At 38.5% G+C, this 25598-nt stretch overlaps 1 protein-coding gene across 2 annotated transcripts in view; it reads right to left on the reverse strand.

Moving 5' to 3' along the window:
- The window catches only part of DDX46 (DEAD-box helicase 46), a 34941-nt gene continuing 9343 nt past the window's right edge, over positions 1-25598 (reverse strand). For both annotated transcript variants that reach the window (XM_048488014.1, XM_048488016.1), the window contains 19 exons: positions 25278-25443; positions 24377-24525; positions 23922-24035; positions 23100-23265; positions 21892-22012; positions 21000-21175; positions 16811-16932; positions 16322-16400; positions 13929-14011; positions 12966-13130; positions 11567-11729; positions 11287-11480; positions 10711-10848; positions 9374-9523; positions 8785-8985; positions 5220-5438; positions 4062-4206; positions 3108-3181; positions 1-1899 (listed from right to left, as the gene is read on the reverse strand). In XM_048488014.1, coding sequence (XP_048343971.1) covers positions 1852-1899; positions 3108-3181; positions 4062-4206; positions 5220-5438; positions 8785-8985; positions 9374-9523; positions 10711-10848; positions 11287-11480; positions 11567-11729; positions 12966-13130; positions 13929-14011; positions 16322-16400; positions 16811-16932; positions 21000-21175; positions 21892-22012; positions 23100-23265; positions 23922-24035; positions 24377-24525; positions 25278-25443 — 2673 coding nt within the window. In that variant the 3' untranslated portion in view covers positions 1-1851. The remainder of the gene's footprint in view (positions 1900-3107; positions 3182-4061; positions 4207-5219; positions 5439-8784; positions 8986-9373; positions 9524-10710; positions 10849-11286; positions 11481-11566; positions 11730-12965; positions 13131-13928; positions 14012-16321; positions 16401-16810; positions 16933-20999; positions 21176-21891; positions 22013-23099; positions 23266-23921; positions 24036-24376; positions 24526-25277; positions 25444-25598) is intronic.

Raw genomic sequence — 25598 nt, forward strand, 5'->3', positions numbered from 1 at the left:
TACACAGTGAATTTTTATTTTATGAGGAATTTAGAAAACAGTTATATTGTGAAATTGTTCTTTACAAAGATCTTGCATCCATTCTAAAACTGAAAATTACAAGTAGGAGTTCAATTTTGTCTACATTGAAATTGCTCCATCACGGCTTTCTCAAGAACAGACAGAATATTTCAAACCAAAGTTTTCAAACACTTTTGCCTCTTCTCCCCCTTTTCCACAATAAATTTTTTAGGAATCCTTGGAAGTGCTTTAGATTTTAAAAAGCTATAGTCCCACTGCATGGCAAGATAATATTAGCTGGAAGTGAAAAATTTTAACAGAATATGTAAAGAAGTTGATAAGTAATGTCCCAAGGTATTTAAAGGAAAATATTGTTATAAATTTACAAAAAAGCAGCCATGTTTGTTTTTTGACATTTAAATTAGTTCAGTCTAAAACCTGATTTGTTCAGGTAGCATAGTTTATACATTTAAAACTATTTTTTTTGTCCCACAGAAACACACCTCTCCACAAGAGGTTTTTAACAATGGACAACTTTCAACTCCAATAGTAACTGCCACTATTTAAATACACTATCACTGATCAAATAGCATCCAACCACTATTACAACAATCTGGGTAGAAATGTTTCCTCTTGAGTTTTTGTAAGGAACAGACAAGAGGGTGTGAACCAGGGAGAGGCAGGCTGCAATCTGAAATCAATTAGACTGATTCTTCAATAAGTGTCCCCAGGACAGAGTGTAAAAAATAGATGACTATATTCCAGTAGAGTCTATGACAGCCACGCGAGATGGTTGACAGATTTCCCCCCCTTTAATTCTACAAGGCAAAAAGAATTTATACACAAACAAATACACACTCTAAGCCTGACTATGTACTTCTCTTATGAAAAAGTTTCTCATATTTAGAAGTGCATTTTTTCCTCTTATTAAATAATTTATGGATAAAAGCTTAAGATTAGACATTTACAGAAAGCAGCTCTGAAGGCTAAACTATATATTAGGCTTGGAGACCAAAGATTGATCTTGCAACTTAAAAAAAACACACTGAAAAACTGGATGGAGCAGTGCTAATGTGATGAAGGAAGTGGTGTTTAAGCTTTTCTCAGCCCCAATTGAATTTTCTCCATTAAAACAGCCATGTTCCTAATTGTCCTTTGGGGGTGGGGGCATCAGATGCTGATTATCATGCCTATATGTTCCCCCGCCGCTCCCCCTCCCCAGTCTATGTATGGGTGAGGCAGGCAGATGAGTTACTAAGCCTTTTTGCTTGTTTGATCAAACTAGCAATTCCCAGTCATATTTAATTTAAAAAAAACCAAATTGGCCATCTATCATGAATATCCTTAGCAAACATGACCCCAAATATCTCATTTTGCAGAGAATAAATTTGGACTGTTCTAGAGGATCAGACATTCTTGGTGATCCTACTGGGTATTTTTACACCAAGAGGAAAGGAGGAGGAAAAATGAAGTCAGGAAAATTCAGCCTTAGTTTTAAAGCACTTGTTTCACTACTCCAAGCTGAGAATCAAAAAGTACTATTAAAAACTTCCAACTCCATGTCAAGATTTTCCAAACTCAGGCTATGTCACAGTCTTCTAGGAAAATTACAATAGGTTTTATTCAGTATAAGTAGGATGGAAAGCATACAATATTTTAAATGAATCACGATCTGCCAAACTTGTTATCCTTTGTACAGAAAACAAAGATCCCTTGACAAAGTGATTCTGATCTTTAAAAAAACAGCATGGCATTAAAAAAACCTTAATTTACAATAAGCAGCCAAAATAGCAAAGGGAAGAGAAACCACAAAGATTCACGAATCAGCAACTGACAGATTACTCCAAGCATTTATAAAACTTTGTATCTTCCTTTGTTAGTTGGTTGGTATGAATTTTGCTGCAAGAAAAAAAAGTATGCAGTGAATCAGACACATTGTTGATAAACTTGGTGAACTAGAGCAATTGTAAAATTAATTTAGAAACGACCACTAAAATATACCTAAACAAGCATACCCTAAGGTAAAAAGCTCAATAAATCATGGAAAACTCAATAAAGCAAAGTCTTCCACAGTTACTGGCTCTTGATGTTACAAACACCAAGACAGACAATATTGAGCAAATGAGAAAAGCATGTGTTGTTGTTAACAGTGCAGTTAATGTTAATTTTAGTGAAAAGGAAATTATTTCAGGTAACGAGAAAATATGAGTCTATTTTTTTAGGAAAGTAAAAGATGTTGAACAGCAGAACAAGGCTGACACTATGAAAGTGTTTGGACAGCATAGAGTACCAAATCAAAAGCAGCAAATACACCTCCAAAATCTTTCACAGTAAAGTGGAGATTAATATGTTTGATTAGAAGATGTTTTATGATGCAAAAATCCTTTTGGTATTCTGCCTCAACTTTGATTAACACTTCCAGAACTTATTTAAAAGACTGATGTACCATGCCTCTTCAGAGACTTATACGAAGTGACTCGCAAAATAAAACAAGATAAAATATTTTCTGCGTTTGCAGTACTAACAATCCAATCCAAATTTTTTTGCAGGGGGGAATGGGGGTCAGCGCCAGGTCACCTCCAATGGAACTCCAGGTGGCACAACAAGCATTGCGGAGAAAAAACCCTGCTGCCGCCTGGAAAAGTTCATTGGAACTAATGACTGATGACACATATTTCTGTTAAGTCAGAGGTTTGCGCTGGGATGTTCCCAGGCTAAAATCTTGGTGGAAGCAGACCAAATGTGGCTTCAGCCTTCCACCGCTGCGCCATTGTGCTCCTGGATGCTGACACAGCTTCTGAGTGGTAAGCCCTTTTGGGTTTGGATGCTGCATAGTTCAGCAGCACCTGCCCAATGGTGCATTTGCTCTCCCAGCTCATACAAATGCCCCTTACACCAGCGAGGGGGGCAAACATGTTGGCACAGCCCCATGCCGCTTCCACAGCCCATTCTGCCCCCCACCCACTCCCAAATCTAGACTGGGGCATAAGTAAAAATAACTTAAACGCTTTATTGGATATTTAGAGCTGCCATGCTATCAAATTATTAAAATTTCAAAAGCAATTATGAGAAGTTGCTCGTGCTACTTTCAAGAATATTTAACATACCAATCTGATGAGCTCTTCTTTGATGAGTCTAGTGATTTCTGCCTTTGCTTTCTGCACAGCTAATTCATTGGCACCTGGAAGTATACAAAAAACTGTTAAATTATTTTTATTAAAATTAAGCAAAACACAGCACATTTTTCTGTGGCATGATCCAAACAAATTCCAATAACCAAACAAGGAAGAAATTACCACCAATTTTTAAAACATCAACACAGTATTGTTCAATACAAAATGAATTTCTAAAACTTTTTCATGAAGCCATTATAATACTTTCCTTTTGAACTGAAGGTTGCAGATGTAATATAACTAATTTCAGAAGCCAGGCAATAAACAGCAATAAAACTAAGTGTGCTTAAAATATGTAAGCCCCTGTATGAAATTTCCCAAACCAATTGAAGAGATACTCTGTGAGGTTTCTAGACCAGGAATTCTTCCAGGTCTCCACATGAGAAACGGAGCAGCACATTACAACAGGTCATGGAGAGGCACCAGGGAGAAAGATGCTCATTATACCGATCTGGTAACATGTGGACTAACCACATTTGCTTGTTTCCTTCCTTTAGTGTACAAGTTCTAAAGCATTGGTTTGTGTCAAAACAGGCGTTTATTACCACAAAAACTGATCATTGCTATAGGAGGTATTAAGGAGTGTGAGATAGGATAACATCAAGCAGTGTTTAATTATTTGCATTAAACACTGCTCCCGTTCCAGAGAGGTCAGTATATATAATCTGCCACTGCTACTCTTCTAGAGCAAGAAAGATCTTTGTATGGAAGCAGCAGGAATTGTGTACAAACTCTGCTGCAAATCTTTTTACAGTAGCACAATTTACCTGTGTTAGCATAGTTTTAATGCTGAGTATGTACATATCCTAAGTATAATTTACTTTCTACTGTGGTTTACTGTAACTGTACAAAATTACTGTATTATTAGAAATGAAGAGTAATTCTCACTCTCTATAGCCAAGTAAATTTTTCGTTCTCCTTCCTTGGGCTCTTTGCCTGGAGGAAAATATGTTCCTCTGATAGTGATGGCAGCTTCAGAATATTCACTTATTCTGTGCAGCGCTTCCTTTGACGTTACCTTCCACCGAGCAGTCTGTAGAACAAAAAAAGCAAAGGAAAAGATATAGGGTTGTAAGGGAATATGCTGGCAATTTTCACAGACTTCCACCCTCAAACTACAGCCTCCTCAGCTGCACCCCTAATGTTCCCAAGGGGCTTTAGGGGTGTTTTAGGGAATTCAGGGGAACTGCAGAAGAAAGGGGGGGGGATTCCATTCCACAAGTGGAGTTTTGAACAAAACTCACTGAATATTAGCTCTAAAAGATAAATTCCTAGGCAAAACATCATCACGCAAACATTGCAGTTATCAGAAAGCAAAAAAAAAAGTATTTCAACTCAAATTAATTAATGGAACCAGTACATTATTGATATCTAATTTCTGTACTGAAAAAATGGTACATTCAGAAAATTGAAAGGATGCATAGGACTACAGAGGAGAGCATTTGTTTCGTCCTTTGTTCCTTATTGGGGCATATATACAAGAGTAAATTATTATTGCGGGGAATATTTGCAATAGTTTATTTTATCATAGGTAAGACTGTAGATTTGTTTGCATGCGACCTTTGAATGCAGAGTTCATATCTGCCTCCAGCAGAATTTATCTGTATAACACCTTTCATGGATGAAAAATTTTACTGGATAAAATAAACTACATCATTCATGATTACAATAATAGTATTTGGGTTTTTAAAATAACAAGACTGGTCAAATAGAATCGATACAAAAGAAAATTTGTGTCTAAGGTGTGCAACAGTATCTTGTTCAAATTCACTCTTTTGCAAGACCAGGAATATTGCTAAGCAGCAAAAAAAGAAGAAAAGATATTACTCAGGAAAAGTTACTAGTTACAGGGATTACTAGAAGTGGCGGTAACAATAAGAATAGTAGAAAACCTGTGAAATTACTTCTCAGCTTGGGATGACGGCGACAACGTGTGTCAGGGGAATGAATTAATACACACACACACTCACACATATGATTTCTAACCAAAGTGTGGTTCTATAATAGTCATTAAATAGGATTAACTGAAAAAAATATCTTTCTTGCCTGTGGGAAGTCATTGATCTCCAATTCTTCTTCATATCTCTTAAAAGACTCATTTTGTCCCCCCTCCTGTTTTTCCTCCTCTTGTTTCTCTATTGGTACATAATTGAGCTTGGCATTGATCTTCTCAGCCAGTTGCTCAGCGATGGTTTTTGCAGACACAGTTGGAGCTTGAATTGTCCCACCTCTCAGGATAGCATTTGTCGCTTGCTGCATCACATCCTGTAATAAGGTGTTTTGTAAGGGGGAAAAAAAAACTAATTTCAGAAACATACTACAGTACAGTCAATAGGAAAAACTAATTGAATTTGGCCATTATTGTCTTGTAATGTGTGCATACCTATACATTAAACATTCTGTGGGCAAGTGCCAAGGCTCTTTAAAACTATGCAAATCAGAATTTAGAGATGGTTATCTCAGAGATAACCTACTTTTTACTGTGAAATAACAATGGTTTATATGAATCAGGAATTTCAGGCATTTTAGCCACCTCACTTACTATTTTGGGTCATTCATGGATCTGTAGCTATTTCTCTGCATGAAGAAGATCACTTACATGAGCTCCTAATTTCTAACTCCTCCTCTTCCTCAAGTTCAATTTAATTTACTCCTTGAATTTTTGAACAAACCTACAGGCTGAGACATTGTAAACCCAAGATAACTAAATTATTTTAAAAGGCAATTTCTGCTGTCACGTAACTTCAAAAGTGAAGTTAACAAAACAGTCACAGAATACCTCATATGAAACGTTTGGTACAGTTATTTGCAGAACCATGCAATTCTGATATTTAGGCTGAAATCACATACACTCATCAAAAATGCATTACGCATGATCTGCAGTACACTATCAAGTGATACACCAGCTGTGGAGAGATGCTACCAGAATTAACATTGCAAAACTGGAACCACTGCCATGAGAATACTTAGCTCAGTAGTAACTACTGTGTTGATCATACTGGTTAATCCAATGTTTCTGTGAATGGAGCAAATTAACTAAAGTGATTATTGGCGTCACCTTCCTCTGACAGAATCCTGCACTCACCCAAAAAAGCTGCCATGTGAAGTAAGGGGTCACACACAAGAATACCAAGCGGTACAGGGACTGCTGTAAAAATGGGGAGTCAGCAGGCCCCACAACAAGTGGCATACAGTTCTGTAAGGTACTGTTCTGGAAGATACTGTAACCCCTCAGCAGTGGCGGGGGGGGGGGGTGATATGCCAATAAACATTGCTTTTATGACCTTGATCCATTTATGGCACTGTTGAGTCCAACCCAAGCTAACTTCTAGGTGGCCCAGGCTGAATCCTCGCTTGTCATGGAAACTCAGTGGGTAAACTTGGGCCAGTTTCTTACAATGGCCTAACCTTCCTCACAGAGTGTGAGCATAAATTGAAAAAGGGGTGTTGGGTCTGCCAAATAAAGTAGACAAACATTCTCCTAGCAGAAGCTCAAAATTTTATAAACAATATGCCAGTACTGATAACACTTCATTCTTTAATATTGAACTGAGCAGCACTGACTAGTTAGCTGCTAGCTACAAATGTCACAGAAATGCTGAAAAATTCATAAGAATAATTAATAAAAACCAATGCTGCACAAGGTGTACACACACATGCACAATTTATATATATAATTCAGTCCATCACAGGCATCAAAGGGTAGGATCCAAAGGCTTGTGATATTGTGATAAAAATGTGATATTGTGATAAAAATATTTTGCTGCACGTTCCAGAAGTCCAAATCCTGCTTAGGGGTATGCAGCTAATTGTGCAGATTTCTGCATCCTAGTCTAAATTTAGAAAGATTAGGGGACCCTACCTTGGGACTATCAACCACTCCTGACTTTTGCTACAAGAAAGGACCCTTCTCTCAGTCATAAAAGTAGTACCAAACATCCTGCCAATGATTCTGGCACTGTGTATTTTACGAACACAGAGCGAAAGACGACTTCTGTCAACTCTGCAAACCAAAACATTTCTGGAGATACATCTTGGAGCCTGAAGAGCTGGGTTGTATAGATTGTACTTGCATTTTAATTAAGTTTATCCTCTAATGAACAGAATGTCTGTCCAAACCAAACAGCAACTGATTACTAGAATCAATGACTCTCTTCTGATAAGAGAGCATCTTCATCTCTCTGAAAGCTTCTCACTTAGTGGAAAAGAGTCTCTGAATCCAACCTTATAGAGTACTGAAGCACTCTTGGCCCCAATCTAGGTTTGTCTGTGATTTGGTACACTTCTCTCATTTATTTATTTAAAATATTTTTATGTATTTTATGTATTTTTATGTATTTTATTTATTCTTCTCTGGGGCCAAACACAGATCTGTTGCTATATATTCTTGAGTGGAATGTGTTATGTAAGAAGCCAATTCAATTTTTATTGACAACTGATGTAAAGAATATACATAAGCATGACGGAAAGCACTGCAAATGTAAATCCTTGAGTAATGGTAGTTTTTCAGCACACCAAGGCTGTTTCCGCACAGCCAGATTTGTGGGGCTGCATCGGCATGATTCATGCTGATGCATGCCGATGCAAGCCCCACGGGTCGCACAACTGGAGGAGCAGGCTCCGCACAGCCACGCAGCCCCCCAAACGGCTTCTTACCTTCTCCTGACTTCCGTTGCTCTGAGGAGGTTAGGGGATATGCCCCCATGGCCAGAGCGACGGCTGCAGCGACGGAGGCCAGGAGGCGTGTCCCCTGGCCTCCTCAGAATGACGGAAGCCAGGAGAAGGTAAGAAGCCCTTTGGGAGCGGCGCAGGGAATACGCTTGGCAACGGGTGGAAGCCGGCACATTCTGAAAACCTCACCCCCCTCCTGTGTGAACAGCACCCCAGGGACAGTGTTTTTTCCGTCCCTCGAGTGCTGTATTTTGGCCATGCGGAAATGGCCCAAGAGTCATTCACCAAAAAACTCCCCAAACCTGCTCACGAAGGTCTTGAATATCACAAATTAGTTTATACACTGAATATCACGAAGGAATGACTGGAAAAAGTGATATGCTTACAAATAGAAAAATGTTCAATTACAGTCCTTTCAGAGTTTATGAAACATTTTGTCCCTTTACATTGCTCCCAGTTATTCGGTATAGCATTTTGAAATTCTGCATCAACAGTCACACAAAGAACACTTCGAACACTGCTAACAGATAGACAGTGAACCAGTTATCTCATAGATGGGTTCCTTTATCTAGAGTCTCCCAATCAAATATTAAGAATGAATTTAAATAAAGGCAAGCTGCATTAGCAAATCCATCAAAGGATATTCAACAGTAATTTACTTATATATGCATGTGACTCTACACAGAAATAAGAGGAATTAGTAGTTTTGTTTCAAGACCACAAAACTTGAATTCATCTTTTTCACTGTGTGAATTTATGCCCGCATGGAAATAAAATGTAAATCAAGGAGTTCAGCCAATTAAGCTAATACAATAGAACTATATAACACATTTGTCATAGTTACATCTCCTGGGATGTCCAGACAACACTGCATAACTCTAAGCAAAATATAAACATTCAATATAAGTTTAGAAAAGTTTGTTTTGTAAAAGAAAATGACCTTAAATTGGAAAGAGACCAATACTTGTGACTCGGCTCCAAGGTTCTTCTGTGCGTTGATTCTCAATGCCAACCTCTTAGCAATTTCTAATTTTTCTGCATTTCCAGCAGTTGGGGCAGGGACATGAGATGTTCCACCTGGTGCTGCCATGTCCTTCACTCTTTTCTTTGAATTGAACATGCTTTCAATCTGTTCATCAATCTATTTTTTTTACAAAGAAAAGTCAATATAATGTACAACGAAACATGTATCAAAAAAGGGAAATAAGCAGCATCTTAAAGGATTCAGATATCTGGCAAAGGTAAGTTTATTCTGTTTCAAATAAAGCACTACAATAATCTCATTTGATTCGTGTGGGAAAAAGTAGAAAACTTTTATTGCAAAAATTATCTATTTCTTCTAATGGGCACATCTGAATTCTAAAATAGATTCTCAATCTGAATTCTAAAAACATCTGAATTCTAAAAAAGATTCTCAATAATATGGAAATGAAAGAGGAAATTTAGATGACATAAAAAACTTTAGGCATGCATATGAGAAATCTCTATGGAAATGGCATTTTAAAAGAAAATGAAGTTTAAATACATACGTCAACTGCTGCATCCTCATCATCAGAATCTTGCAAGCCAAGTGCTGCTTTTTGAAGTTTCTTTCGTTCATTAGCCAAAGCCTCCTCTGTTTCATCAAATTTGAACCCTTTGCCAGAGAAACCACTACTCTTTTTAATTGTCTTTCCCTCCTAGAAAGCAAACATCCTTGGTCAAACAACATTCCCTATATATAAACACTTTTTAAAATTGTGAGAACTATTCAGCTTATTTGCAAAGACTTCAAAGGAAAAGACTTCAAAATTGTATCAAGTATTTCACAATGCCAATGAACTCTGGTTCTGTCACTCTAGTAGCCTTGTAGAGGGCAAAAACTGCTCCTATTAAAATCCTGATAAGCATTTAATTGCAGAAAAACAGATATCTTTAAATGCAGAATTGGGAATTCATATTAATAGACATATCTTAAATTAAAATACAACTGGACTACAGATAAAAAACTTAATGTTCACTCCAAAACAGAAGCTGAGCTGCAAGTAAAGCAAAATATTCTGCAAGTGGAAATGTACACTGGATTCTATTGGGCAGGGGAAAACACAAACAAACTCAGAACTTGCCCTATCACAAACGGAAATTAGTGAATTATGCTACCAAGTAGGAAAAAAGACTGTGAACTGGGCGACAGCTGCTGGTTATTTTCCTGGTCTGTTACCTCTGAATTGCTATCTTCCCTTGGAGCAAGATTAGATCACACATTATTTTAACAGTTCAAGTCTGAGGGAGTTCCTAGTTAATGCCTATTGACTTTTAGCCTTTAATAAACATTTTCATACACAACCAAAGTCTAAAATCTCAAGTTCAGAGAAAAAAATCCTCAGAAATTAACTATGTGTACAAAGCTCTCCAAATTAGTAATAAAGGTCCCACCTACAAACGCAACAGAATGAAGTGACATTTTCAAATGTTCTCCCTATGTAAAAAACTTCCTAAAGTTTTTTTAAAATCAACACCAGCATGTTCTCTGATGTCCTAGGTTTTATTTATAGAGAATATTGTATTCACTGAAAAATGTCTCCTACAGTCTGCAGCGGTTGGTACAAATCCATTTTCCATGTACTAATTTGGAATTTCAGATAGAAAGAGTTAAGAGATGCAGATCTCTCCTATTGTTCCCTTCCTTTCCATTTGAACCCCCCCCTCCCCCCACTGTCTAGTAAATCCACTGGTGAGTCTCAGAGAACATTCCTGAACAGTTTGCCAAACAGTAAGGGTAGAGGAGAACTGCCTCAAGGACAGGGAATCAGGTGAAATCATCACCAGGCTCTTGGCGCGTTTAATTATGTAAACTGAAACCATAATAAAAAATATGATTACTTACAGCCTTCTGTTGATCTTTGAAATCATTCCAAAGTTTTTCCAATTCTGCAGGAACTGGAGTACCTGACAACTCCAGAGCTTTAATTATATCACCTGCATACCGTGCTTGATCTTCAGTAATGAAAGTATATGCATACCCCTGTTAATGATACATAACACTTTATCTGCATGTAAATATTGTTAAAAAATAGTGAACTTCTGACATTTTAAAGTGATATAGGTTCTAAGAAAGTTGTATATTTGAGCATTTGTTAGCAAAATTAAATGCATATAGAGAAAAAGACAAGTTTATGAGTGTAACTTTAAGGCCATTATTCTAGTGAGCCATAGGGTAACACACACACACACACACACAAATTATGGTTTTGGAGCAACTAAATATATGATAGATTACATCATCACCCATGCTCTTAAAAACTGCAGCACATTTAATGGGAAAACAGTCATGTCATAGATCTGCTGCTTAAGACTCTAAAGGGAATGAACATATCCCACAAACCTTTTGTGATGCCAACAAACAGTATAAGACATCATAGTCAGACTATAGCTTTGAACATGTAAGAAAAATGCTACATACTTTGTTTCCTGCTCGTCCGGTTCTGCCTGCCCTGTGTACATAATCCTCATAATGATTGGGACAACTGTAGTTGACTACAAGCATGAGATGTTTCACATCAAGGCCTCGCGCTGCTACAGATGTGGCCACAAGAAGTTTGCATACTCCACTCTTAAAATCATTGATTATGCTGTCTCTATCATACTGATCAATACCTGAAGACAACAAAGTTGATGTTGAAGAACACTTCTTGCTCTTATTATTCTAGTTAATCAACTAAGAGGCCTGAAGAGTATACTACCTCCATGAAGTGACAGGCAGGGATAAGAAGCTCTCATTAAGTCTTTCAGCAATCCGTCGGCATGTTCTTGTTTATCTACAAATATGATAACAGCTCCCTTTTCCTGATAATGTCCCAGAAGTTCAAGAAGCTTCAAGAACTTGTTCTCTTCCTCAATGACAATCTAAAAAAGCAACACAGAACTGCTTTAACTAGTCCCCAATTGGATTTGCCATAAACATCAATAATTCCATTTGTAATAAAAATCCATTCAATCCAAGCATTTTGGCTTAGTTTTTGAAGTGCAATATCTGCTACTTGATATTCCATCTGGCTGCTTATCCTACTGATATGCAAGACCCCGTTACCTTACCCTTATTTTCTTTGTAGTGCTGCTCGCTAATTTAGGTGGGAAAACAAGATTGGATTGTGCTGTCACAGAAATAAAGCAGCTCTCAACCAAGATATAAGTGATCAGGAATCCTTTCGTAGGATTATTTTAATCCCCAAAATTATACTCCATGGCCCCCCAAGGAATAAAGGGAGCCATCAACATCACACAGCCATATAGTCCACCACAGATAACATGAAGAAATGTGTTCAAACTATCACATCCAAGGAAACAACACAAGAAAACTCAAAACACCAATTAAAAGGCCTAGAAAACATTCTCTTTCTAAACACTTGCAAAGAGGAATCCCTCCTTATTTCTTCCAGCAACCTACTCCACTGCATGGCTGCTATTAATCAAGAAAGCCCAAAAGCCAAATTCTGTCAGTGGAAGAACAGACAGCCCTCAGCAGAGGAGCCGGCAAAAACAACTGGCTTGATGTCAAATGATTCCACAGGAGTGTTGATGCATTTTGACACAAGAGTAAGGAGCCTCTTCCGCTGGCAGAAACTGCACAGTCAGAGAAACACAGTCGGGGAATCCAACAATGCTCTTTCAATATACAAGAAGCCTTGCACTGCATTCAGCACAGTGCAGTCCGTGTTAGGCGGGGATCCTGGAGACCCAACTCTGAATGCTAACTCTTGGGTCTGTCACTGTTTCTCAGCCTAAAATATCTCACAGGGTTGTGAAGATGGAGGCGGGGCAAATGATTTTGCAAGCTGCTTCAGGTTTCCACTGGAAAGAAATGCGGTATAACTATATGAATAGAGACTCTTTTTGCCAGAGCCAGGCTTCTCAGTTTGCCTGGATGAAGCTGCAAAATTTAAGTCACTGTATTGCTTTTCTGAAGTTCAAGGTTTTTTTACAAAATGTTTCTTTTTTATTGTTAAGATGATGGAAATTTTCTAAGTACTGGAACTTTACTTTTTAAAGTTGGCATATTTTAGGGTTAGGTCCAGAAGAGAAAAATACATATCCTATGATATGCTATCTGCAGGAGATACAAGGAAGAGTTCTGCAACTTACCACTTTCTGTTCTACATCAGAACAGACAACACTCCTGCCACCAACCTGGACCTCAACTGGCTTGTTTAATATTCGACGAGCTAAAGCCTCCATGGCTCTAGGGAAGGTAGCAGAGAACATAACAGTCTGGCGATCAGGTCTTACATTGTCTACTATGCGCATTACCTATTGCAAGAATAAAGCGGAAGTTACTATCACATTTTAAAATACAGTCTATGTATTCTACAACAGAAATATTTCAACAGCATCTGATCTTAGGTCAGGGGTTGCCAACTGTTTTGGTATGTGTGTTACTATTCTGAAGCAAGAGCTAGCGCCCTCTAGTGTTCCCACTATACAGTACACATGTAAGCATGGATGGCTTGGTTTCCATCTTTCTTAGTTAACTGTGGAAGCAGATCAGACCTGACTGTGCCATTGCCTGTTCTTATTTATTTATAACGTATCACGTATCCTGATGATTTATTTTCCCACAATTAAAAAACTCAAGGTGGCATACAGAAGGTTTCAGGGAACTCTTCCATCTATGCACTGGCCATACCCGGCCTTCCTTAGCTTCAGGAAGGGTGCTGTATCATGTTCCTTCAATCAAGTAATGTGAGTATTGTCAAGAACCTGTTCCTTTATTGCGATCCAAAATAGTATTGATGGGCCTTTTTCCTCCTTCAATGCTTAGTTAAGTGAAAATAAATTGAGTGAAAATTAATAGGTTTAAACAGAATGCTGCAGGCAAGGTAATGGGTGAGACAGGACTATGTAGTTAAACATTTCTTGACTAACTCAGTAGCAGAGAACTACCTCAACTGCCAATACATTCCATTCTTATCAGATTTACAATACTGCATCCATCCTGCTTGGTAGCAAAGTTGCTTTAATCTGTTTCTTTCAATACCCCTGGCTCCAATCAGATTTTTTATTCTTCCTTTTCAGGATTGTGAACTCTGTAATATTTTCAGATCTCACCTGAGGCTCAAAGCCCATGTCAAACATTCTGTCAGCTTCGTCAAGGACAACATATGTCACTCTCCGAAGATTTGTCACCCGACCTGTGGAAAGTAGAGAGGAACACAAAGGGAAATGGAATAAATCTAAAGCCTATTTTTCTCAATTGCAAATATTAATAAAATGGTACGAATTCTGACTAGCAACTAAATAATATTTAATTTAGAAAAACAATTCACTAAATGCCCTCTCTTTTCCAGTAACAATTAGGCAATTATTACTTTGTCAAACTCCTCTCTTCATACCAGCACAGGGGAAGAGGAACCTGTAAAATTCAGAAAACAGCCCTCACCAAAACACATCATAAAACTAAGACTGAGGTGAAGCAACGAGCCACATCAGCCATTATCTGACAGCGCCACCTAGGAAAAAACATATTAGAGATTACAGCGCATGTGTGGAAGGCAAAGTTCAAGTGCTATCTGAAGAAGCCTTAGAAACTTTCCATGTAGATTATGATGTGAAATATTTATGATGGGTGAAAACATCTAACCATACTCAAAACAATGAGAGATTTTTCACTGGTTTGGTCACACGAGTAGATTTTCGTCCACTGAGTTGTGATAATCACTAAGTTTTAGATAATTACTAATGAGTACAGTATATATAGAATTATATAAGCTAAACTTCCCACATATATACACACAGGTTAGAGCACAAACCTAAGCAGAGTTGCACTCTTCCAAAGTCTACAGAAGTCAGTTGGCTTAGAGGAGTATAACTCTGCTTAAGTTTGAACTTAAACACAAGAAACTCAGCCATAATGATAAATTTATTATGCATAAGTCTAGTTATCTTAAATAATGAGTTCACCCACAAAGATGCACACAAGACTTTTGCTTTCAGGGTAAAATAACACAAAATATATTTGAGACAACACCTGAATACTATGTGAATGCAGTGATAATTCTAAACTATGACTTGGATTCAAAGATGTGTATGTTTAAACAGAAAGCACCTTCATGAATGCTTTTGCAGGTGCTAGAGGAAATACTGATTTTTCCTCCTCATATAGTCCCTCATGTTCCCGGAAAAACTGCTCTGGAAGTGAAACAGCCCATCCAATATGATGAGGGAGTACAAATCTGAAAAACTTTATTCTAGCTGGGTACAGATTCTTTAGATCGAAGGCCATGTAATTTGGAACTAGGAGACAACACCCAAAGGTTGAACATTAAAAAAATGAAAACCTAATACTTTAAAAACGGGACTCACAAATATTTTCCAAAAGCCTGTGTTGCTGCTTTGATTGCTCTTCATGAAAATCCAAGTAGGCAGGACAAAAACAAGCTCATCCCACCACTCAGGAAAAACATTCCAAAAGTTCTTCAAATCAATCTAGCTCTATGAAGCAGAGATGTGACTGCCACAGATTACCTTTTAAGACAATGCTCTAATTTTGGAGTGATTCTCTAAGGCACAAGTACATATTTATTAAATAAGCCCTGTTCTCATTTAAAAAATATCTAATTTGAAATTCACCCTAGCGACTGATGGATACTGAATGGAAGAGTATCTGATTGGTTTGGTTAGGTCCTGCTATAGCAACAGTTATTTTCAAGCAAGGGGAAGACCTTTTCAAAAATTGACACAGTAAAGGGTGTCTTCACATGACATTTTAAAGGGTGTAATTACACAGAATAGATTTTTCATCTTCATGTATTTAAGTAGTATATCACCATCTTAATCCTCAAAATTTATCTTGACAACATTTTCATAACATCTTTTAAAAGTATGAATTACTTGCAAACAGTATTGATGCACCTACCTTTGATGGCTTAGTCTTGGAAGCACAGTTCTATAATTCTTGAAGAGACTTTTCTCACAGAAGTCAAATGTCAACAGTTTAGTAGATGTTTTGAAGCATAATATTTTAACAAATTGTCAAACAATCTGACAAGCATGCAATATTAGAATAAAAAGTATTTTAAAGCTGCAATATCTCAGTTTAGTTTATTCATTTACACCAAACAAGGACTCAGTTTTATATAACAAGTTTCAGGTATTTATTGCAATGTTTAGACAAATGTGAATTGTTTAATGGCTTTAATTCTAGCAAGCTGCAGGCAGGCAGCATTTCTTCAAAACAAATGACAGAACTACTTCACCCAAATATGCCAATTTTGAAGTCGAAATATAAAATGCATTTATTTAACCTTAAACAGCTGATCTATTTGTCCTTCAAAGAACTTTTACAATCCTTTCAAAAGGCACTGAAAAGAACCATTTTATGAGTAAGAGCACCATAATAGATATCACAGCTTCAACCACTATAAAGACTCATACAAACTAAAAGAAAAACTCTGAAGATTGCTAACAAATAAGAATAATTGATTGAAAAAGCCTGTTCTTACCATTATTAGCAGCCAACATGTCAATCATACGGCCAGGTGTGCAAACAATTATTTCAGCACCTCTTTTCAGTTCAGCGATCTAGTTTAAAAAAAAAAGCAAAAGCTATTTAAAAGACTGACTCTAGCATAAAAAGCTGTAAACATAAAATATGTGTTCAGAATCTCAGTTTGGAACTTATAATTCCCTGCATCATGTAGCTTGGTTTATTTGAGTCACCTATAATGCTTTGCAGACACTTTACTAAAGTTCACCAGTCATTGTTTATAGCACACTGCAAACTCGAGATTATAGATTAACTCATAGATGTTTCATCCTGCCTTGCAGCAGAAGGTCATAATGCATAATCTCTGCATACCACACTTCTTACATGCATACCGCATTTCTTGCATAGAGGGATGGAAACTAGAAATCAGGTAAAGGCGACATGCAAATTTTGACGTCTGTATGGATTAACAACAGAAATTTTAAAAAGGGAGTTTTGTGCGCACCTGTTCACTTATTCCTGTTCCTCCATACACACATACAACTCGAAGCCCAAGTGTCTTTGAGAACTTCTTACATTCCTTTGTAATCTGTAAAGCCAGCTCTCGAGTAGGAGTCATGATGACAGCTGAACAGGACAAAGATTAGGGTTGTAATAATAAAATCATAATTTGCTTTCCATGCAGAGGGTCCCAGGTTCAACCCCCAACACCTCTAGTTAAATAGTTCAGATAGAAGGTGATGTGAAAGACCCCTTACTAAGACCCTGGAGAGCCACAGGCAGTCATAGTTGACTTTGACAGACCAATGGTCTGGCTCAGTGCAAGGCACCTTCATGTATAAGAACTGGACAATGAGAGACACAAGAAATGCAATATAAAAATGATGGTACTCTGGCATTTGCCCCAATAATCAAACACAATTCACAGAGAAAAGCCTTAGTCATAATCATTCATGCCTTAGTTATGGCAGAAACATATACTGTAGCAGCCCACAAGCTACAACTGCAGCCCAATCGTTAACTGGGGCTAGCAAGGAATAACATAACATTCTCTATGTCCATTTTACCAAGCACAATTTAAAGTCCTGGTTTTTAACTCTAAGTGCTCTGGAACCAGGAAATTTAAAGGACAACTCTCCTTTAGGAGTCTTCCTGAATAATGAGGTCTGCCTCTGACGCCCTTCTCCATGAGGCACTGCTAAATGGATACATCGCACAGGAATGTTTTCAGCAGTGCCACCAAAAATACAAATCTCACTCCCCAGGGAATCAGTCTGGTGATTTTGCTGATGACATGTTGTTGCCAGGTATAAACCATTATGTTGGTTTAATTGTGGTGTAAAGTCCTCTCCTCTTTGTTGGTCACCTGAGGTCTTACCTCAGCCTAAAGATGGTGTTTAGAGGTGGAATGAGGAGAACCAGTGGGATGCTGTTATACCAGGCTACAGGCTCTATAGGAAGGATAGGACAGGGCGCATTGGGGGTGGAGTTGCCCTTTACATCAAAGAGAGCATAGTATCACATAAAATAGACAATGCAAGGGGAGCTGGTTCCCCTACAGAATCACTGTGGATATCAATACCAGGTGTGAAGGACAGTTTAATATTAGGAATATATTATCGTCCCCCAGACCAAAGTGCACAAGAGGATTCTGAGATGGAAAAAGAAATTAGAGAGGCCAACAAAAACAAAAATGTAGTGGTAATGGGTGATTTTAACTATCCCCATATAAACTGGAAAAATGCATGTTCATGTCATAGTAAGGAGAGAGCATTCCTGGATATGCTAAATGACTGTGACTTAGAGCAGATGGTTGTGGAACCAACCAGGGGAGAGGTGATCCTAGATCTAATTCTATGTGGGACCCAGGACCTGGTGCAGGAAGTCAGTGTTGTTGAGCCGATAGGGAACAGCGACCACAATGCTGTCAGATTCAGTATCTCAGCATGCGAACAAGTGGCAACTACTAATGTAGTTACATTTGCCTTCAGAAAGGGAAATTTCTCAAAGATGAGGGGGGGATGAGTGCGCATGGGAAGCTGAAAGGGAAAATCAAAGAGAGTCAAAACTGTCCAGGATGCTTGGAGGTTATTTTAAAAAACACAGTAATGCACAAAAAAAGCTCAGCTGGAAATCGTGTCTCCACAGGTTAGAAAAAGGCAGCACCCAGATCCAAAAGAAAGCAAACCATGGTTAACGTAAGAGAGGTTGAGGAAATTATCAGAAAAAAAGAAAATGTCTTTGAGAAAATGGAAGTCCAGTTTGGCTGATGAAGAGAATAAAGGAGAGGGAAACACAAATGGTGGCAAAAAGAGAAGCAAAGTTGAAAGCTGTAAAGGGGGGAGGCAAAAAGGGGATTACTGAGGAACGCATGGTCATGCAGAACATCAAGACCAGCAACAAAACAGTTCTTTTCAAAGTACATCAAAAGCAGAGGGAAGCCAGCAAGGGAAGCCCGGTAGGCCAGTCTAAGGATGACAAAGGGAACAAAGGGTGTGCTAAAAAGATGGCAGAGAGAGATTGCAGAGAAGCTGAATGAATTCTTTGCATCTGGCTCTTCTACCCAAGAGGAGGTGACTGAACATTCCTGCACCTGAACCAAGCTTCTTAGGAGGCCGAATCCAGGAACTTCCCAGCTTGTAGAGATAAAGTATACAGTGGTGAACCAGACAGAGGAAGAAGTTCTGGCAAGTGCCATTGATAAACTAAGTATGTTACCAAATCCCCTGGCCCAGATTGCATTCACCCAAGAGTTCTTAGCAAAGGGGAAGCTCAAGAAGCATGAAATTGGCTGATCTCTCTCACTTTAATATGTGCAACTTCTCCCTGAAAGTCAGGCTCCATCCCCTGAAGACTGGAAGATGGCCATATGTCACGCCAATCTTTAAGAAAGGGATCTAGGGGTTGGACTCCGGAAATTACAGGCCAGTCAGTTTGACATCTGTTCCTGAGTAAATTAGTAGAATCTATCATTAAAGAAAGATAAGGAAAAATTATAAAACATGTAGAAAGAAGCAAGACCTGCTGAGAAAAGGAGGTCAGCATGAAGCTTTTGCAAGGAGAGCAAATCCTGTCTTACAAACTTACTAGAGTTCTTTGAGGGTGTAAACAGGCATGTGGACAGGGGTGAGTGAACTGAGTGGACATTGTCTACTTGGATTTCCAAAAGGCTTTTGACAAAGTTCCTCACCAAGAGACTGTTGAGAAAACTCAGCAATGAAAAGGAATAAGAGGGAAGTCCCTCCTATGGATTAAAAAACTGGTTGAGAAAACAGGAAACAAAGAGTGGGTGTAAATGGGAAGTTCTCACAATGGAGAAATGTAGGGAGTGAGGTGTCCCCAAAGGATCCGTTTTGGGACCAGTGCTCTTTAACCTATTCATAAAATGACCTGGAAGTAGGGGTGGAAGGTAAGCGTGGTGGCCAAGTTTGCAGATGATACCAAATTATATGTAGGGTGGTGAGAACCACAAAGTGATTAGAGAAGAGCTCCAAGCGGACCTTGATAGAATTAGGGTGAGTGGGCTCCAAGAAATGGCAAATGCACAGTTCAATGTAGCAAAATGTAAAGTGATGCACATAGGGGCAAAAAATCCAAACTTCATTACATCGCCTTCACAGCAGGGTCAGTGCTATCAGTCACAGACCAGGAAAGGGATTTAGGCGTCTTAGTTGATAGTTCCATGGGAATGTCAACTCAATGCATGGCAGCACTGTGAAAAAGGCAATGAGCTCTATGCTGGGGATCATTAGAAAAGGAATTGATAATAAAAAAACTGCCAAAGATTGTGCATGCCCTTATATATAAAGCAATTGGTGCTGACCGCACTTTGGAGTACTGTGTCCAGTTCTGGTTGTACGCGATCTCTCAAAGAAAAAAAAGGATATTGAGGAGATAGGAAAAAAAGTGATTACAGAGAAGGATCCCACAAGGATGAGGATTGAAAGGGACTGGAGCACCTTCCCTATGAGGGAGAGGCTGCAGCGTTTGCAGGGACTCTTTAGATTTGGAGAGGAGGCGGACTGAGGGGGGATATGGATTGCAAGTCTACTAAAATTATGCATGGGGTAGAAAATGCTTGACAGAGAGAAATTTTTCTCTCTTTCTCACAATACTAGAACCAGAGGGGCATTCATTGAAAATGCTGGGGGGAAGAATTAGGACTAATAAAAAGGAAACACCTCTTCACGCAACGTGTGATTGGTGTTTGGAATATGCTGCCACAGGAGGTGGGTGGGATTGAGCCACTAACCTGGATAGCTTTAAAAAGAGGGGAGCTTGGACAGATTTATGGAGGGAGAAGTTGATTTATAGCTTCCACTCAAATCTTGATCCCTCTTTGATCTGAGGATTGCAAAATGCCGCCTTAACAGACCAGGGTGCATTCCGCGGGAGCAACCAGCAGCCGAGGCCATTGCGTTCACATCCTACATGTGAGCTCCCAAGGGCACCTGGTGGGCCACTGCGAGTAGCAGAGAGATGGACTAGATGGACTTTGGTCTGATCCAGCTGGCTTGTTCTTATGTTCTTATGACCTCTACACAACTAAATAAAATGTATTCCACCAACAGGGATTTTCTGCCATAAAGGCAACAGCCAAACTAATTCATTCCCCATTCAGACTTGACTCACTGAAAGTTAACCTACACACACTAACAACATGGTTTGCAAAAGAAGGGTCAAATCATTTGTACCTATTGGACCTTCTCCTTCTTCTAATGGCCTCTGATCCATAATGTGCCTATACATGGGCAACAAAAAAGCAATAGTCTTCCCGCTCCCTGTTTTAGCAATGCCGATTAAATCACGTCCATTCATAACTGCAGGAATAGCTTGAGCCTGGATGGGGGTAGGCTTTTCATAGCCATGCCTTAAAGTGAAAAAAAAATCACATTGATCATGAAAAGTATTCATATTTTGAACATAATTGAAAATATAATTCAAAAACACAACATTACATTAGTATAATTAGTTATCATATGAGACCTAATAATTAATGTTCTAGAACTATTATTATTAGTAGTAGATTTATTACCCCGTTCTGCCTGTGGAGCAGGCTCAGAGCAGCTAACAATATAAATAAAATACAATTTATATAAAATATCCTAAAATACAAGCTATAACGTCATATAGGGTTAGCATTAAAACAAATCAAGGACAGGCTAATGCACCACCCCTGATTTAAAGATGGGAAAAGGGGGACAGTAAGAGGGAAGGAGGCCAGCCAACTAGACGTCTCAACTATAGGCTCAACAGAATTGCTCTGTCTTACAGGCCCTGCAGAACTGGGATAACTTCTGCAGGGCCTTGGTCTTATTCGATAGAACATTTCACCAGGCTGGGGCCAGAGCCAAGAAAGCTCTGACGCTAGTCAAGGACAGCTGGACACTTCTCGGGCTAGGGACCTCCAGCAGGTTGTCACTGGCAGAGCGAATCTTTACCCAGTAATCCTTCACAAGCATGTTAACTCCAAAGCAATTTTTTGTACAGAAATCTGCAAAACAGCTGCAAATAACAAGGCCCATGTCCTGAAACAGTCATACACATAATAAGACACAGATACTACACATTATATTTCTCACTTACTTTTTCAGGGCATTCAGTATTTTCATAGAAATGCCACACTGCACCCAAGTTTTGATTGGCTTAGGACATCCTTTACCCTTGACAGTAATTCCTTCCATTTCCAGCCTATATGCATTCACCTCTACAAAACACAATGCAAGTGAGTATAATCATCATTTTTCTACATTAGTTAATGCCTCCTTGTAACATTGGGAAGAGAAGAAAGGACATCCAAAAGCACTATCAATGTCTTTTTCTCTGCCCTAATGGAAGGTAACTTCCCACAACTTCAGATTCTTGCCTTTAAAAATGAAACAATTGTGAAAAACGACTGGTAAGTGACTACTGAAAACTTCAGGCATCAAACAAGGAAAGGAAGGACCTCCAGTGTCCTTGAGGGTTCATTCTTCCGCATAATCCCCCATCCCTTCTTACAGCTAACAAATAAACATTACCAATTTCTGAGAAGTCAAAAGCGTAAGCACTACATGGGAAACTTCTTCAATTGAAATATAACACAAAATTCTGCTCAGGAAGAGACTTCTCAATTGCAGCCAGGAACAATGGACATATTTTTCCCATTGTCACAGCAATGGCAATAGCAAGTTAAGAGGAGGGCTGGTGTCCTGAGCTGCATCTGGGACCAGGCATGCACTTCTTAAATTCCCTCTCTTCTGGTACAATTTCCCAACCCACAAAAAATGTATTGCCCAAAGCCAGGGAACCCTTTAGAGTGCTCCTCAGTGAAGCATAGGTTGCATTACTTGAAAAACAGAACTGTTACTCATCAAGACTACATGAATCCAATCTCATGAAGTTCAATTAAAAGGGGTTTATACACCCAAATCTTGCCTGCACTCTCCACAATCTCTCAATAGCCCCCTTTCCCTTGTAAAAAATGATGCAAAAGAGTCAGGGGACCTGCATGGGGGGCGGGGGAGAAAAATGCCAGGCACAAGGCTCCTCTCCAACACTTACATCAATAATTTTCCTGCATCAGCACTACTGGCAAGAGAAGGGGTAATTTCACCCACTTCACCCTCTACATTGCAGCTCCCTAGTTTTTTTGCCCTCTGTGCAGGGTCTGCTGACATCAGCGTTCCACTGATCAAATGAAACTGCTGATGGAGGGAGAACACAAGACACTGTCAGCTTCAATAAGCACCTCATTATCACACTTTGGAATCACCAACCAACTACATTTAATAGTTGTTTTTTTCAGTAATTACCTTCTTGAGTCATTTTCGCTAGTTCTGGAACTTCAACATAGAAGTTTTTCCGGTAGGGCTCATATTCAATCTTTCCATGATCAACAGGTTCCAGCAGTTTCCTATGTTTGGTCTGATAGCCTGTTAATGCAGTCTGAAGGTCAACTTCCTCCTCTTCAGAGGAATACTGTTGAGTAGTAAAATCACAAACATTCAGAACCTCCAGTTTGCTTTTATCATTTCACCTCTATTATCACTTCAGTTAATTCCCTCTTGCTCTGAAGATCTCCAGATATACAGATTTACTGGCTTCATCACTCACTTCAATACATTTGTCCTTTCACTTACATTATAGAACAGCAGCGTCACAATTTCAGCTTCCATTCAGACACAGGAAGGTTGAGAAGTATTTTCAGTGGTTAGGCAGAAGGACTTTCATTTCCTTCACACTGACTCTACCACCCACAGCAGCTGTTCTCTGCAGTCTTCACTGTGCTGGCAGCCTGCCCAAGTATCCATCACACTTCCCTCCTCCCACAGTTCCAAAGTATTTGACAATATGAATTTGAAATGAAGCATCGCATAGGAAGGGGAGGGACAGCATATTAAATCCAATAAATAATAATAAATAATACATACATATGAAGCATGTATATTAATTTGTATATTAATAATAAATAATACATACATATTAATTTGTATGACTTCAAGAATATACACAGCCTAGCATAGTCTGGCCAGTGGAATTAAATGAGATTGTACCACAGTTTTAAAAAATTAACCAAAAATGTCTCCTTGTTTTACCAAACATCCACTTCAATCAAACTAAGGCATTCTGGTTACCTCCATGGCATCTTGATCATTCACCATGAGCTCTCCTTTTTTCTTTTCTGTCTCTGGAGATGCTTTTTTGGTTTTAACCACAGTAACGACTTTAGTAACTGTGGGCCCAGTTTTCTAAAAACAAATGGTCACAAATTGTAAAAAAAGTTTACAGAACTCAAAAGCATATTACACAAAACTAATCAACAATATCAACCATTCTTCTAAACAACTGTGTGTGTGTATATACATACATACGCAAACACACACATATACATTATACACACACACACACACATATTAGTTCTGATTGCACATATTCAAATGGAATTCTGAAAAAGGCCTATTTTCTACTAAGACTTTAATACTAAGCATTCTGCATTCAGCTAATCCTTTTCTATCCTTGCTTCATATACTATTGCTAAAATGGTGGAATATAAAATCCACAATTCTGAAAATTCTGAACAGAAACCTACCTTTTCACTTCCACCACCTTTGACACTTCTCATGTTAAATTTCTTGACCTCCTCTTTAACTTCTTCCATGTATGCATCTAATGGATCCAATTCTTCATCTTCAATCTCATTACCTTCCTTCTCCCCTTCTGCAGTTTCCTCATCATCATCTTAAATAAAGAGACGTGTTTTAAATATTATTTAACACATACATAGTAAGAAATAAACTGCTGCTTAAAACTATTCTAGAAAATTATTCCAGCTGAGACATTCTGCATGTTGAATTTAGAAAAGTGGAAGGGAATCTTCTGCATAAACAAGACACCCTCATCTTCCTGCAATATCTGATTAACTGAATTTAGAAGCTCTCTCATAAATATTGTTGTACATTTATACTCATATACACCTGCTGAAATAATTACTCAAACAGTGAAACACTGAACACGTTGCCATTCTCTATCCCATTTTTATCACAAAACCTGCTATGAGAGTAAGCCACCAGGACCATATACTAAACCATCATGAGAAAGGCTCTCTGTTTTTTAGAATTCATCAGTTGTCCACTGTCTGCTATGTTCTCCCAAGCCACCAGGTCAAACATGGGCTCCTAATCAAATCACTAATTTTGGAACCACTTTGAATTTCCATTTGCACAGAATAAGCTTTTTCAGCCCTTATTTTATTATAAGCCCTTCAGAACCTTCTCCACTGAATTTGTCACATTTCATATTGCAAATGCATATTTTGGAAAATAGACTTTTGAAATATGTCAAAGCATCCCCCAGAGCAAATTCAAATCTCACTCAAATTCAGTTACGGTTGGGCAGGCCCAGTACATGCGATCTGCTACATTTGTTTTAGGCTTCCACCATCAATAGCTACACAAAGCTTATTCTTCCTCAAAGAAGTTATATAAAAATACCATCATCATCTTCTAAGCTCCATTTCTTTCCTTGCTTCATTTCTTCAATTTCTTTTTTCAATTCTCCAATATTTTCCATTGCTTTCTTGCGTTGTTCTTCTCTCCATTTCTCCACTCTCTCTTTTCGTTTTCTCATTTCTTCTTCCAGTTTATTCTGATCAAAATTCTTTAAGGGGAAAAAAGCCACCAAAGGAAAAGTCACCTATCATTGTCAAGTCAATTTAAATAAAACTGCAACCCCAGAGAAATCAGTAAGAGGAAATATGCAAAACCAACACATGGCAAAAACATGGTATGCTAAAATTTAGTTGCCATCTACTT

This window comes from Sphaerodactylus townsendi, linkage group LG03, assembly GCF_021028975.2.
Source record: "Sphaerodactylus townsendi isolate TG3544 linkage group LG03, MPM_Stown_v2.3, whole genome shotgun sequence".
Classification (NCBI taxonomy): domain Eukaryota; kingdom Metazoa; phylum Chordata; class Lepidosauria; order Squamata; family Sphaerodactylidae; genus Sphaerodactylus; species Sphaerodactylus townsendi.